We start from the raw sequence: 15,152 nt of genomic DNA, 5'->3' as shown, positions 1-15,152 counted from the left end.
ATATGAACTCTCAATGTACAATGATGGCTTCATTTTTAAAAACTTCTAGCCTTACATATGAGTACACTACAATACACAGACATTATATTGACTCTGAGCATGCATACATTCAGTACAACAGTCCCTTTCAGTCTGTTTTTACCCCTGCCATTGATTGCCTGTCTTCATCAAAGTCACGACAACATGTCAGTAATTACATTCTCTCATCCTGCCACGTGTACAATTTTCAAATTAAATGGCTGCAATAATAAGCTCTATCTGAACACTGGTATTTTTAATTCTCAAATTTTCTCAAAACTTTTAATGGATTATGTTCAGTATATACAATTCTCACAGACACATTACTGGTAATATAAACATTGAAATGTTATAACGTCAACACCAAGCTCAAGGTCTCCTTCTCAATCATGGAATATTTCTGTTGATTATTTAATTTTCTGGAAAAATTTCCCAATAGATCTTTTCATCTTCTCATTTTCTTATGAGATTGTAGCACCGACAGTCCCATCAATAGTCACCTTGAATGGCTTTGTGTAATTAGGTGTGGCTGATACTGGGGCAGTGGTTAACACAGCTTTCAGACTGTCAATGTCTACTGACAATCCTCCGTCCACTAAAATTTTCAGCACTTCTTCAACAAGACAGTGAGTGGACCAACCACACTGCTAAAATTCAGTACAAACTGCCGACAGAATAAAAATTCATTCCCAGGAATTGTAGACTTTCCATCATTATTGATGTTATGGGAAACTCCCCAATACTATTGTTTTCACAATCTGTGGGACCATCTGTCCATGTCCAATAACATGGCCCAGGAACCTGACTTGGGCTTTGACAAATTCACTCTTAGCCAGGTTTATCACCAAGCTTGCTTCCCAAAGTCAATCAAATAATTCTGATAGATGCTCCAAATGTTCTTTCTGTGTGTGACTGAAAATCACCAGATCGTTGATGTACACCACACAATTGGGTAATTCCGAAATGACTTTATTGGTTGGTATTTGAAATGAGGCTGGCATATTTTTCATACCAAATAGCATCACTTTAAAATGGTACAGCCCATTCAGTTTTAAAAAGGACAGAATACCCTTCACTTTTTTAAATAAAGGTACCTGTCAGTATCCTCTAAGTCCAAATTTGAAATTATAAGTTGTTTGTCCCACCTTCTCAATACATATTCCAAAAGTGAGAAAGGATATGAAACAGCTTTTGGAACTTCACTGACTTTGTGATAATTGCTAAGTACCATCTGGTTTTGTAAGTATTACAGGTGAGCTCCATTTACTGCAACTGACTTCTATTATAATGTCTTTCAGCATACGTTCAAATCTCCTTTTGAACGTGTGCCAACTTTAGAGGGTTAAATCATGACAGTATTTCTTATATCTATGTCATGTGTAACTAAATTGGTACTTCCTAGCTTATACCCATATATCTTCCCATGTGGTTGTAATAAATCTTCTAGCACATTTCAATTTTCTGCTAGAAGGTAACTCAATAATTTATCCCAATTTTTGAGAACTTCCTCATTGTCCAATTTAAATTGAGGAGTGTCTAATTCAGAATCCTCTGAACCAGGCTCTTCACTGTTTTGTAACCAGTATTCTCCTCTTGTTTTCCTTCCCTATCAAAACACCGTTTGAGCATATTCACAACACATTGAGATTTCTTCCTATTCTATGATCTTACCAAATAGTTCACGACACTCAATTTCCTTTTGATTTAATAAAGCCCACAAAACCTTGCCTTTAACAGTTCACCTAGCATTAGGAATAACACTAATATTTGATCTCCACCAGCAAAATTACAATTGTTTTGGTTTCTTGTCTTGTTTCTGGTTCAGTCACATGCTGTGCTACTTCCAAATGCTATCTAGCCAACTCATCCGCTCTATCTTTCTCTAAAATTTGACATTGTCCAAAATACATCTCTTAAAGCCACTGTCACACATGTAGGCCCAAGTGACACAGTTGGATACTGTCAGATTCCATTTCTTTAGGATAGATTCGGCCAGTAATCTGTCAGTACAAATAAGAACAGTAGAGAAGAATATGTACAGACCCAGAGGGATCCTTGGACTTGTTCAGTCTTGATAAAAATCAGATTCAATTCATAACCTCAGCTCCATTTTCCTGCCACACACCATATCCCTTGGTTCGCTGAGAGCCCAAACATCTTGTTTTCACTCTTAAAAATACTGACTGGTTGAGCATTCAGGGACAGAAAGGCAACTAATTTGATTGGAATTATATTCAATGTAGTTGAGAATATTTTGCAGGGGAGGAACCTTAAACCCATTAACCTCTTCACAGGACTAGACGGGGTAAACACAGGAAGGATGTTTCCAATGACAGGGGAGTCCAGAACCGAGGGGTCACAGTCTAAGGAGATGGAGTAGACCATTTAGGGCTGAGGTGAGGAGAAATGTCTTCACCCAGAGAGTGGTGAGCCTGTGGAATTCACGACTACAGAAAGTGGTCAAGGCCGAAACGTTGTATGATTTCAAGAAGTACTTAGACTTGGTTCTTGGTGCTAATGGGATCAAAGGATATAGAGGGAAAATGGGAACAGGGTATGGTGGTGGATGATCAGCCATGATCATATTGATTGCTGGAGCAGGCTTGAGCGGCTGAATGGCCCCTGCTTCTAATTTCTATGTTTTTATGTTCACAACCCTCTGGGTGTAGAAACTGCTCCTCAGTTCAACTGTAAATGATAAACTAGCCCCTCATCTAGTTCTGGAGCTCTGTGGCTAATAGAGACAACTACTACATCTAGTCTGTCTTGCATTCTCAGAATTTGTATATCATATTGTCCATTTACTCAATATTTCACTGACTGAAGCAAGGCAGGGAGCACAATAAACACACTAAGAACAGTTTATCAAACAATTACATGACACACATTTTTATTTCAAACTAAGAATTTTTTTTTTGCTTGGCTCTAAGACCACAGGTTTCTCTGAAAAGGCCCAGGACTTTTGCTTATTAGTGGACTTTTCCGCGTTCCAGGTATATTGCTCCAATATCTAGAATCTGAGAAAGTTGTTGATCATCTCACCATCAGATCACATAAGCAGATGTTAAATCCCAAATAATTTAACAATTTACAGAATACTGCTGCTCAGTTCGTTTAATCCTTCTTGCACCTCTTCCGAATAGCCAGAATTGCTGGGCTTGGGCTTGGGCCTGGTCTGATTGTTGGTCAAATGACACTGGGAGTCCAAAGCCTTTTGACCTAGCAGTCCCTAGTCAATCACACCCTAGGAGTAGTTGAGGCTCTTGGTCTTTGAGACCCCGATATGCAGGGGCCCTTTAACAAACAAGAGTGCTCACTGGATCTTCACTCAAAATGGAAGACAGTATTTAGCTGAAGGCCTCTTCGATGATTTTCTGACGAAGGGCAGTGGCAGCAGTGAGATCTGATGAATCTTCATCCACCTGCTCCTCCTCTTCCTCCCACACGTCCATCTCCCCTGATGCTGCCAACATCTGTCCCCTTTGCAGGGCGAAGTTATGGAGCATGCAGCAGACAACAATGAATTTGGAGACACGTTCGGGGCTGTACTGCAGGTTCCCTCCTGATTTGGACAGACAGCGGAACCTGCGCTTAAGGAGTGCAATGGTCTGTGTGACTGTGGCCAGGGTGGAAGCATGGCTCTGATTGTAACGCTGCTCACACAGGGTGTGGGCCTTCCTGATGGGGGTCATTATCCAGCTGGTCAGAGGATAACTAGCACCACCCAGTAGCCAGCCCAATACATGCTGCTCAGGTTGGAAGAGTGGTGGCACAGAGGAATGCTCCAGGATGAAGGAATGGCGAGAACTACCAGGAAATCGGGAGCAGACCTGCATCACACGCTGTTGGTGGTCACACACCAGTTGCACCTTGAGAGAATGGAAGCCCCTCCTGTTAACGTAGACACCTGGGTCATCATACGGAGCACGCAAGGCCACATGTGCACAGTCCAGTACACCCTGTACCCGAGGGAAGCCTGCTATCCGACAGAAACCTAGTGCCCGCTCTTCCTGGCTCTCTGTCTCCATGGGAAAGCTGATGAATTGGTTCCTCTTTGAGTACAACACTTCTGTTACATCCCTGATGCAGCAGTGGATGGCGTACTGGGTGATGTCATTAATGAGACCACTGGCTGCCTGAAATGACCCTGTGGTATAGAAATTTAGGGCCACAGTCACCTTGACAGCCACAGGCAGTGCAGTCCAGGCTCTGGTGCGTGGTTGGAGTTGGTCCTGGACTAACTGACACAGTTCAGTCACAGCCTCCCTGCTGAAACCCAGTCTCTGCACACACTGCTCCTCACTCAGGTTCAGGTATGATGTACGATTCCTGAACACCCTCCTGCTGTAGGGTCTCCGTTCCCGACCCCTGGCTTGCCTCCGGCCTGCTCTCGCTCCAATTCCTGGACCCAGGGCAAATCCAGCTCCCACTCCAAGTATAGATTCAGACCCAAGTCCCACTCCTGTTCTGAGGTGGAGTCCAGCTCCTGCTCCAGGTTCAGCTCCCGCCTGGAATCCAGCATATACCACAGGCCGCACCCTAACTCCTGTTCCAAGTCCTACTCCTGCTTGCAGTCCAAATTTGAAGCCAGCTTCCTGTCCTGCTACAAGTCCATCATCTGCTCTGGCATCAATTCCTCGATTGGATCCAGCTCCCAATCTGGTTCCAAATTCCGCTCCCATTGCTGCATCACCTGTGAATCCCGACTGTGGACCCAGTCCAGGTGTGAATATTGATGCAGATTCAAATCTTGACCTAGCTCTTGCTCCAGGTGAAGCTCTTGCCACAGTTCCACATACCAATCTAGCTCTGGCTCCAGGCTTGAATTCTGCTGTTTGCCTTTTTTCAGGTCTTCCTGCTGTTCCCAATCTGACTCCTGTTTCACGATTTAGCTCTAGACTTTTTTGTTCCTCATCCTCCAGGCCCAGAGGGAGGCTGAGCAAAGCTCCCATCCCCCAAACCAGAACCACCCTCACTATCTAACCTTTTCCCTCTCTCACTTTCCCTGTTTCTTTGTCACTCTTTCCCACCCACCCTTGGCTATCTTCCCCTCTTTTGATCCTTCTCTACCTTTCTCTTTCTATTGCCTCCTTCTCCTTTTATTTGACTGTCTCTGTACCCCTCCTATTTCTCTCTTCCCCCAGCTCTTTCGTTGTCTCTATTTCTATCCTATTTCTCTTCTAATCCTCCACTGCTCTCTATCCATCCTTTTTCTCACTGGCACTCTCTCATCTCCATTTCACTCTGTTCCTGTCTGTATCTCTTTCCCTGTCATTGTCTCTTTCTCCACCTCTTTCCTACCCTCTTGCTTTATCCGCTCCTTTCTCTCTGTTTCCACGTGCTTCAATCCCGCTTTTGTTCTATCACCTTCTCTGTCCCTGCTTCCCACTTCCCCCCTCTACCTGTCCGCTCTTACTCTTTGTCCCTCCAACTCTATCCTCCCCATCTCTCTGTACCTCTATCTCCCACTTCTCTCTATCCCTTCCCTCTAATCCCTATCTTTTTCCCCGTATCCCCTTCTCTTTACTCCCCTCTCTCTGTCCCTCAACCCCCTCTCTATTATGCTGTCCCTCTATCCCCCACCTTTACCTCTCTCTCTGTCCCTCAACCCCCTCTCTATTATGCTGTCCCTCTATCCCCCACCTTTACCTCTCTCTCTGTCCCTCAACCCCCTCTCTATTATGCTGTCCCTCTATCCCCCACCTTTACCTCTCTCTCTCTCGCTGTCCCTCTGTTGCCCCTCTCTTTACCACTGTACTCTGTCCCTCTAACCCCCACTTGTCTATCCCTCTGTCCCCCAGTTCCCCCCTCCCTCTCTCCCTCGATCCACCCGCACTCTCTATTCTTCTAACCCCCTTTTCCTTTATCCCCCTCCTCTCTCTATCATCCCTGTCTCTTTATTCCCACCACCAGATTCTCTACTCTCTCTATATCCCCATTCTCTCTCTCTCTCTCCTGTTCCTAACTCCACCTTCCTGTCTCCCCCCCTTCTATCCCCCTTCACTCTCTTCCCCTTTTTATCCTCTCTCTCCACCCCCTTTCTATCACCCTTCTCTCTCCCTCCCCCCTCTATCCCTCTTCACTCTCGTCCCCCCTTTCCATCTCCCTTCACTCTTGTCCCCCTTTCTATACCCTTCAGTCTCTTGCCCCCCCCTTTCTATTCCCTTCACTGTCTAGCCCTCTTCACTCTCCCCCCCTTCTACCCCCTTCTCTCTCCCTCCCCCCTTTCTATTCCCCTTCTCTCTCCCTCCCCCCTTTCTATCCACCCTTCACTCTCTTCCCCCCCTTCTCTCTCCCTCCCCCCTTTCTATCCCCCTTCTCTCTCCCTCCCCCCTTTCTTTCCACCCTTCACTCTCTTCCCCCCCTTCTATCCCCCTTCTCTCTCCCTCCCCCCTTTCTTTCCACCCTTCACTCTCTTCCCCCCCTTCTATCCCCCTTCTCTCTCCCCCCCCTTTCTATCCACTCGTCACTCTCTTCCCCCCCTTCTATCCCTTCTCTCTCCCTCCCCCTTTCTATCCCCCTTCTCTCTCCCTTCCCCCTTTCTATCCACCCTTCACTCTCTTCCCCCCCTTCTCTCTCCCTCCCCCCTTTCTATCCACCCTTCACTCTCTCCCTCCCCCCTTTCTATCCCCCTTCTCTCTCCCTCCCCCCTTTCTATCCACCCTTCACTCTCTTCCCTCCCTTCTATCACCCTTCACTCTCTTCCCCCCCTTCTCTCTCCCTCCCCCCTTTCTATCCCCCTTCTCTCTCCCCCCCCCTTTCTATCCACCCTTCACTCTCTTCCCCCCCTTCTATCCCCCTTCTCTCTCCCTCCCCTGCTTCTATCCCCCTTCTCTCTCCCTCCCCCCTTTCTATCCTCCCTTCACTCTCTTCCCCCCCTTCTCTCTCCTCCCCCCCTTCTCTCTCCCTCCCCCCTTTCTACCCCCCTTCCTATCTCCCACCCTTTCTCTGTCCGTCTCAGAGTATAACCCCCCGTCTCTTTATCCCCCTTTCGCCTGATTCTCCACTCTCTCTATGCCTTCTCTGTCTCCACTCTTCCTATCTCCCACCCTTCTCTCTCTATCCCTCTCCCGACCTGGCTACTCCTCTTTCTATCCCTCTCTCCCTATCCCTCTCTCCCTATTTCTTCCAACGTTTGCCATGCGAGGATCACGTGGAGTGGCCGCGACCCGTGATTGGCAGAGAGCGTGAATGGGCGGAGCCACCGGTACAGGAAGTGGAGCGTGAAATAGAGAGGGGTTGGAGCATTGAGAGACAGCGATGGACGGAGAGAATACAGTGAGAGGGCAAATGTAGTGAGACAGAGAAGTATAGTGAATGAGAAATGTGGGAGAGACGTAGTGAGATTATATATATAGAAATATAGTGAGAGAAATAAATGGAGAAAAATACAGTGAGAAACATAATGAGAAATGTAGTGAGAGAGCTATACTGTGTGTGACAGAAGTAGTGAGAATCATAGTGGGGGGAGAGACAACTAGCGAGAGAGACATAGATACATAGAGAATTGTAGTCAGAGAGGAAAGAAACATAGTGAGAGAAAAATATACATATCGAGAGAGAAATGTAGTGAGGGAGAGAGGAGTAGGGAGAAATATGGTGAGAGAGATTGACAAAGAGAAAAATTGTGAGATGGGAAAGAGTAAGTGAGAAGTGAAAAACAAATAGAAATGGGTGACAGAAATAGAAATGAAGAAATAGAGGAGGAAAAGAGAAAATAGAGCAAGCGGAAGTATAGAGTGAGAGAAGAGAAAAACAGCAAAGAATAGAGCAAGTGTAAAAGCAGACGGAGAGAAATAATTAGGCAGAAAGGAGAAGTAGTTACAGAAAATTGGATAGAGAAAAATATGGAAGAGACAGAGAAAGGAGAGAGAGAGAAAAATACATTGGACAGCACGGTGGCTCACTGGTTAGCTCTGCTGTCTCATAGTACCAGAAACCCAGGTTCAGTTCCACCCTTGGGTGTCTGTCTGTCTCCCCGTGCCTGAGTGGATTTTCTCCAGGTGCTCTGGTTTCCTACCACAGCCCAAGCATATTCAGGTTAGGGTGGATTGGGCTATGTTAAATTGCCCCATAGTGTCTAGGGATGTGCAGGCTAGCTGGATTAGCCATAGGAAATGCAGGGTTACACAAATGGGGTGGTCTGGGTGGGATGCTTTTCGGAGGGTCACTGTAGGACTTGATAGGCTTAGTGTTCCACACTAGAAATTCTATGGCTGTAAAAGTTAATCATGAGAATGAGAGAGAGATTGAGTGAGAGAAATAAGGAAGGCAAGAAACAGAAGAGGAAGAAACAGGTGAAAACAGGAGAAAAACCAATGTGAAAGAGAGAAAAATAGAGGAGAAAAAGTGAAAAAATACATCGAGTGACATATTAGAGTGTGAGAAATGGTGAAATGCAACTGGAGAAAGAGGGCAAGAAATGGAGAGAAGAAAAATAGGGGATTATCAGAGAGCAAAACAAATCAAAGAGAAATAGGCAGGGAGAAAGAGGGATTTTAAAAACAGAAATATAAAGAATAGAAAGACAAAATAGCAAGAAAGAGAAGAAATGGAAGGTAGAAGTAGAGAGAGGAGAAAGAGAAATACAAACAGAGAGAGGGAAAGAAAAATAGATAGAAAGAGGTGAGACAGTGAAAAACCGCAGATAAGGAAAAGACAGAATTAGATCATGATAAAGGAGAAATAGAGAGGCAAAACAGCGAGTGACATGAGACAGAGGAGAAATAGGGAAGGGAGATAGAGAAAAAGGATAATGAGAGAAGAGAAATTGAGTTAAATTGAAAGAGAGACGGGGAAGATTGAGAGAGGGGAGAAATACAGACAGAAATGGAGAGAGGGAAGAAGACAAAGATGGAGGAGAAACAGAAAGGGAGAAATATCCAGCGAGGATAAATAGAGCAAGAGAGCAGAAATGGAAAAATGCAAAAAATTAGAGGGAGAGAAAGAGAGGGAAAGGGAAGAGGAAAAACAAAGAAAGAAAAAAATAGAGAAAGTAGTGTGGTAAAATAAAAAGAGTACATAACATGAACTTCTGGTTCACTCTGTGAGTGTGTGTGTGTGCGCGCGCGTGTGTGTGTGCGCGTGTGTGTGTGAGTGCGCGTGTGTGTGTGTGTGTATGTAACATTACCCTGTAGTTGGATAGACTGCCTGTACCATTAGAACACAGAGCTTAGAGTGATGTTGTACTTGAAGAAGCCCTTCAGCCCATCATGTCTGTATCAGTGATGGTACCATTTTAAAGTGAACCCTTGTTCCTGCGTATGGTCCATATCTCTCCAATCCCTGTGTGTTCATGTGTTTGTTTAAATGCCTCGTCGATGTGGCTAATGTATCTGCTTCTACCACCTTCCTGTGGCTGCCAATTCCAAACACCTGCCACCCTCTGCATATAAAGTTTACCTTGCACATCTCCTTTAAACGTTCCCGCCTCATCTTAAACCTATCCCTGTTGGTATTTGACATTTCCACCCTGGGATAAAGGCTCCGACTACCCACCCTATCCATGCATCTCCATTTTATATACTTCTATGATTACCTTATTGTACTGCAGCATACAATTTACCTCTGTGCTCTTGTGGTATATCAGATGGTTTTATTCTTCTGTCTTAAACTATACCTTGTACAATGCACAGCGCTACTTTGACCTTACACGATGTCGAGCCATTCGTTTGAATGCTTTCAGTTGCTGATACATTTCCACTTCTTGAACTGTACAGATAAGAGATGGATAGAATTTTAACAAGAGTCCAGTATTGTTCCATGTATTTTCAAGAACCAAAGTGGTTTTCAACACTTTCAACATAAACATGAAAACGGTCTGTGGCAAATGTCACATCAGAAATGGATAAAGGCTTACCCTGCAGGCTGAGAGCATATGAGGTTCACTTGATGAATCGAGCAACATTAGCAATAGTGGTTGTGTCTAATTATTGGTGTGTATGGAACAGGCAATTCAATCATTCAAGCCTGTCTCACCTTGCAATATGAACATGGTTGATTAGTACTTTTTATCACCCCATCGCCATAACCACATGTACCATTTGTGTCGATCTTTGTCTTAAATATACTCAAAGACTGAGCTTCTGATCTGAGTAATTTACCTTCTGGCGATAAAGGTTAAGATTCCATGAGCGTTCCTAACAGCTTGCTGCTCCTGCATGTTAGCATGTCCCTTTGTATAGGTACACTTTCCAACCTTTCACCATTTAAGAAATACTCTGCATGTCTGTTTCTCCTACCAAGGTGCATAACCTCACATTTTCCACATTATATTCCATCTGCCATGTTCTTGCCCAATCACTTAAGCCTATCCAAATTGTCCTGCAGCTGCTTTACATCTTCCTCACAACACATTACCACTTAACTTTGTATCGTCCAGACATTTGGAAATATTATATTTGCTTCCCACTTCCAAACCATTGGAAAAGATTGTGAACAACTGGGGCCCAAGCACTAATCGTAACAATACCCTGTTATTCAGAGCCTGCCAACATGAGAATGACCTTAATCCTCCCACTCTGTTAGCCAATCATATATCTAATGGACTTTAATTTTTCTAACCAGCCTCTGGCGAGGTTTGCTTTTAATCAAAAGGCTTCTGAAAATCTAAATATGCTATGTCCATCAGCTTGCCTTTAACAATTTTGTTAGTAATATTTTTAAATAAACTCCAAATTCTTCAGATACAATTTCCTATTTGCAAGTACATGTTGACGACACTCATATCTTTATCGACCAAGACTGTTGATTCAAGACTGTGAACATCCTAATTGTGACAACCACAAACCAGATTCACAATATGCCCCCCAGTGACCCAACCGCACACTACTCAAACCTGCAATCTATTCACCCTTTGTCCTCACACCAATTCACCTAACCTCCTACCGATCCAGGGAAGAAAAATGTTCCAAACCTTGAGGATGCTGGGAAGTTGTTCTCACCAGCAGCAGGGCTGAGAGGCAGAGTACTCCAATTTAACTAAAGGGACCACAAATCAATAAGTTCTTTTTTTCCAGGACTATCTTATTGTCTCTGGAGATTTCCCCTCCACAGCTTCCCACCTCATAGTACCCCAAACAATCCACTTCTACCTCCTTCCAAAAAAGCAAAGACAGGACTACCCTGATAGACCCATAATTTCAGCCTGTTCCTGCCCCATTGAATTTATTTCTGGTACCTTCACTTTGTTCAGTCTGTTTCCAAGTATATTTGTGATTCTTCAGAACCTTTACATTGCTTCTACAGTCTTTGGGCCCTAGTTAGCCCCTGACCATCATCGATGAGTACTCTCTGCCTCTTCCTCTAGATGAGGCCTGAACAGTCTCCATCCACCACAACCCTCTGCTACCTGGCTGAGTTCATTCTGACTTTGAACCACATTTCCTTTAACCATCTCAATTTCGCCACGGGCACCTGCATGGGTCCCAGTTCTACCTTTTTCTTTGTGGGGTACATGGGACATTTCTTGTTCCAATCCTATTTGGTCCCCACCTATAACTCTTTCTCTGGTACACTTGTGATGACAAATTCTTGCAAAAGGGATTATTGTGTAAGATTAAAGTGCATGATATTGCAGGAAGTGTATTGAGATGGACAGGAAGCCCAATGGATCCCACAGTTCCCGCAAATTCACCTCACACCCCACTTTCTGCAAGGACCCCATTCCATTCTCTTAGTTTGTCCATCTCCGTCACATCTGTTACAATGATGTTACCTTCAACTCGACTACCTCCAATATGATTCTTCTTTCCTTAACTGAGGGGTCCCCACCCCACCCCACCATGGTCAACAAGGCCCTCAACCCTATCCTAACCATTTTCCACATTCCTGCCTTCACCTCTTCCTCCTCTTCTCTGAACAAAAAGGTTCTCCTCATCATCACTTTCCACCCACCAGTCTCCACATTCAGAGAATTATCTTCCACTATTTCTGGCACCTCCGACAAGATGCTGCCACCAAACAAACCTTCCCTTTCCATCCACTGTCAGCATATAGAACAGACCGTTCTGTGACACTCTAACCCAGTCCTCAATCACTCCAAACACTTCCTCACTCCCCCACGGCACCTTCCTATGGAATCAGAGAAGTTGTGCCGTTTTCCCTTTCACCACCTCCCTACTTCCTGTCCAAGGTCCCAAACACATCCTCCAGGTGAAACAGAATTTTACTTATCCTTGTTTCAATGTCGTTTACTGTCATTACTAACCACTCAAAATACATTGGTGAGACCCAAACATGGACTGGATGAATGCTGTGCGGAACGACTCTGTCCACAGGAACAACCCCACCTTTCCAGATGCTTGCCATTACCTACCGTTTCTGAACTTGGCCCAATACAATATTCCAGTGAAGCATGCGGAGCTTATTTTTCATTCAGGTACCTTACAGTGTCATGAATTCCACAACTTTAGAGGATGACCTCCATATCCTTGGTTTTGCAGACATTTTCCATACCATACCCAACATTTCCACGTGCAGAGATAGTAGGAACTGCAGATGCTGGAGAATCTGAGATAACAAGGTGTGGAGCTGGATGAACACAGCAGACCAAGCAGCATCAGCGGAGCAGGACGGCCCAAAACGTCTGCTGTGTTCATCCAGCTGTACACCTTGTTATCTCAGATTCTCCAACATCTGCAGTTCCTACTATCTCAGCATCAGAGGAGGCTGATTTATGAAGAAGGGTAATGTCAGTTTTCCCGCTTCTTTGATGCTGCTTGGCCTGCTGTGTTCGTCCAGCTCTATACCTTGTTATTTCCAAATGCAGCCATGTTTTGTTTGCGTCTTGTTAACTTTGCTGTCAACAGAGTGGATCAATTTTCTCCTTTACATACTTTCATTTACACTCATTCTAAATCTCTTTCTTCCATGAACCACTATTAAAAACAACTCTGTCTTTGGTTCTGAGCACCCTTACAATTTGTTCCACTTGCTCTTCCTCTCTTTTTGCTATGATAAAAAAAAAGCTGTCCAATCACTTTCAGCTCTCAAGAAGAGTCATGTGACTCAAACATGCAGCCGAAAGCAAGAGCATACTTTACAAAGAAGAAGGAAAGTTACAGACAAGTCAGAATTTTAACAGCTATGCAGCCAGGATAATAAATTCTCAATTTCCAGTTCATGAGTTTCACTACAGTATTTTACTTACGGTTCGTGGTGTAGAAGAGGATAAATAAAAACACAGGAGATACGTAGACCAGCGTAACTAGTAAACTCTTTACAATTAAACCTTTGTACGGATATTCACACATTCTAGCTGGGAACAAATACAATGAAAATGATAGCTGGAGCACTGATGGCGAGAAATATAACATTATTATAAAATATAATTTCTTCCTAAACTCCAGATAGTTGGTCCTTACCAGCACATTGTGAGAGTCAGTCACACTAAACATAGATCTTGTTATGATTCAAGAGATTGTACACAGAAAAAGAAATATATAGCATGTGAAGATGTAAATATCAGTCCATCAGATGCAGGCCAAGCAGCATCTTAGGAGCACAAAAGCTGATGTTTCGGGCCCAGACCCTTCATCAGAAAAGGGGGATGGGGAGAGGGTTCTGAAATAAACAGGGAGAGAGAGGGAGGCGGACTGAAGATGGATAGTGGAGAAGATAGGTGGAGAGGAGAGTATGGGTAGGGAGGGGATAGGTCAGTCCAGGGAGGACGGACAGGTCAAGGGGGCGGGATGAGGTTAGTCGGGAGGAAATGGGGGTGCGGCTTGAGGTGGGAGGAGGGGATAGGTGAGAGGAAGAATAGGTTAGGGAGGCGGGGACGAGCTGGGCTGGTTTTGGGATGCAGTGGGGGGAGGGGAGATATTGAAACTGGAAGTGGAATATGAGTTGCTGTTCCTGCAACCAACAGGTAGCATCATTATGGCACTGCAGAAGGCCCAGGATGGACATGTCATCTGAGGAATGGGAGGGGGAGTTGAAACGGTTCGTGACTGGGAGGTGCAGTTGTTTATTGCGAACTGAGCGGAGGTGTTTTGCAAAGTGGTCCCCAAGCCTCTGCTTGGTTTCCCCAATGTAGAGGAAGCCACACTCTGTACAGTGGATGCAGTATACCACATTGGCGGATGTGCAGGTGAACATCTGCTTGATGTGGAAAGTCATCTTGGTGCCTGGGATGGGGGTGAGGGAGGAGGTGTGGGGGCAAGTGTAGCATTTCCTGCGGTTGCAGGGGAAGGTGCCGGGTGTGGTGGGGTTGGAGGGGAGTGTGGAGCAGAAAAGGCAGTCGCGGAGAGAGTGGTCTCTCTGGAAGGTAGACAAGGGTGGGGATGGAAAAATGTCTTTAGTCGTGGGGTTGGATTGTAGATGATGGAAGTGTTGGAGGATGATGCGTTGTATCCGGAGGTTGGTGGGGTGATATGTGAGGACTAGGGGAACTCTCTTTTGGCGGTTATTGCGGGGGCGGGGTGTGAGGGATGAGGTGCGAAAGTTCGGGAGACACGGTCGAGGGTGTTCTCGACCACAGCAGGGGGGATGTTGCGGCCCTTGAAGAACGGGGATGTGCGGGAATGGAATGCGTCATCTTGGGAGCAGATGCGGCGGAGGCGGAGGAATTGGGAATAGGGGATTGAATTGTTGCAGGAAGGTGGGTGGGAGGAGGTCTACTTCAGGTAGCTGTGGGAGTCGGTGGATTTGAAATGGACATCGGTTTGTAGGTGGTGCCTGGTTTACACAGCTGCTTGCTGGAGCAGTTGAAAGCCGAGTGAGGGCTAAGCTAAAGCCAGGATGCTGGTTGGCCTGTGGACTAGTGATGAGTTATTGTCTGCTAACAACAATGTGATTTCGTCTCAGGGAGCTGAACAGCTTGTGGATATGAATGTTTGAGGGTGAAGCCACCTCTGGAAGTCTGCAATAAAAAGAATTCCAACTTTGAAGGGAGTCATTTTATTTCCCCTCATTTGTTGCCATAAACTGTGACTTTTAATTTAAAAGTTAGAGACATTTATACGTGTGAAGCAGTTACCCAGTGACTTCTTCAAACAAGAGAAAGTATCTTGAGAAGGAAGACTAAAATATAGTGCCTGATCGGCAAAAGGATCATTTCAGTAAACTTTGGGGACAGGGATTGCAGAACTGCTTACTAACCTCCCCCTACATCCATGTTTTAAAATATTTTGTGT

At 45.1% G+C, this 15,152-nt stretch overlaps 2 protein-coding genes across 2 annotated transcripts in view; one reads left to right on the top strand and one right to left on the bottom strand.

Annotated features, from left to right (window-relative positions):
- Positions 1 to 15,152, top strand: part of gpank1 (G patch domain and ankyrin repeats 1) — a 261,542-nt gene that overhangs the window by 166,876 nt on the left and 79,514 nt on the right. The gene's annotated exons all lie outside the window — the stretch shown is intronic.
- Positions 272 to 5,575, bottom strand: LOC132206213 (putative nuclease HARBI1). Its single transcript, XM_059639511.1, has one exon. The coding sequence runs from the start codon at positions 4,968 to 4,970 to the stop codon at positions 3,366 to 3,368; it is 1,605 nt and encodes a 534-aa protein (XP_059495494.1). The 5' UTR covers positions 4,971 to 5,575; the 3' UTR covers positions 272 to 3,365.

Source organism: Stegostoma tigrinum, chromosome 34, assembly GCF_030684315.1.
Source record: "Stegostoma tigrinum isolate sSteTig4 chromosome 34, sSteTig4.hap1, whole genome shotgun sequence".
Taxonomy (NCBI): Eukaryota; Metazoa; Chordata; class Chondrichthyes; order Orectolobiformes; family Stegostomatidae; genus Stegostoma; species Stegostoma tigrinum.
The sequence above is the reverse complement of the archived record's forward strand: the minus strand, read 5'-3'. Positions and strand labels throughout refer to the sequence as shown.

What these genes read in the sequence shown, in the direction of transcription:
- LOC132206213 (XM_059639511.1), bottom strand. Translation starts at nt 4,970, where the DNA reads ATGGGAGCTTTGCTCAGCCTCCCTCTGGGCCTGGAGGATGAGGAACAA.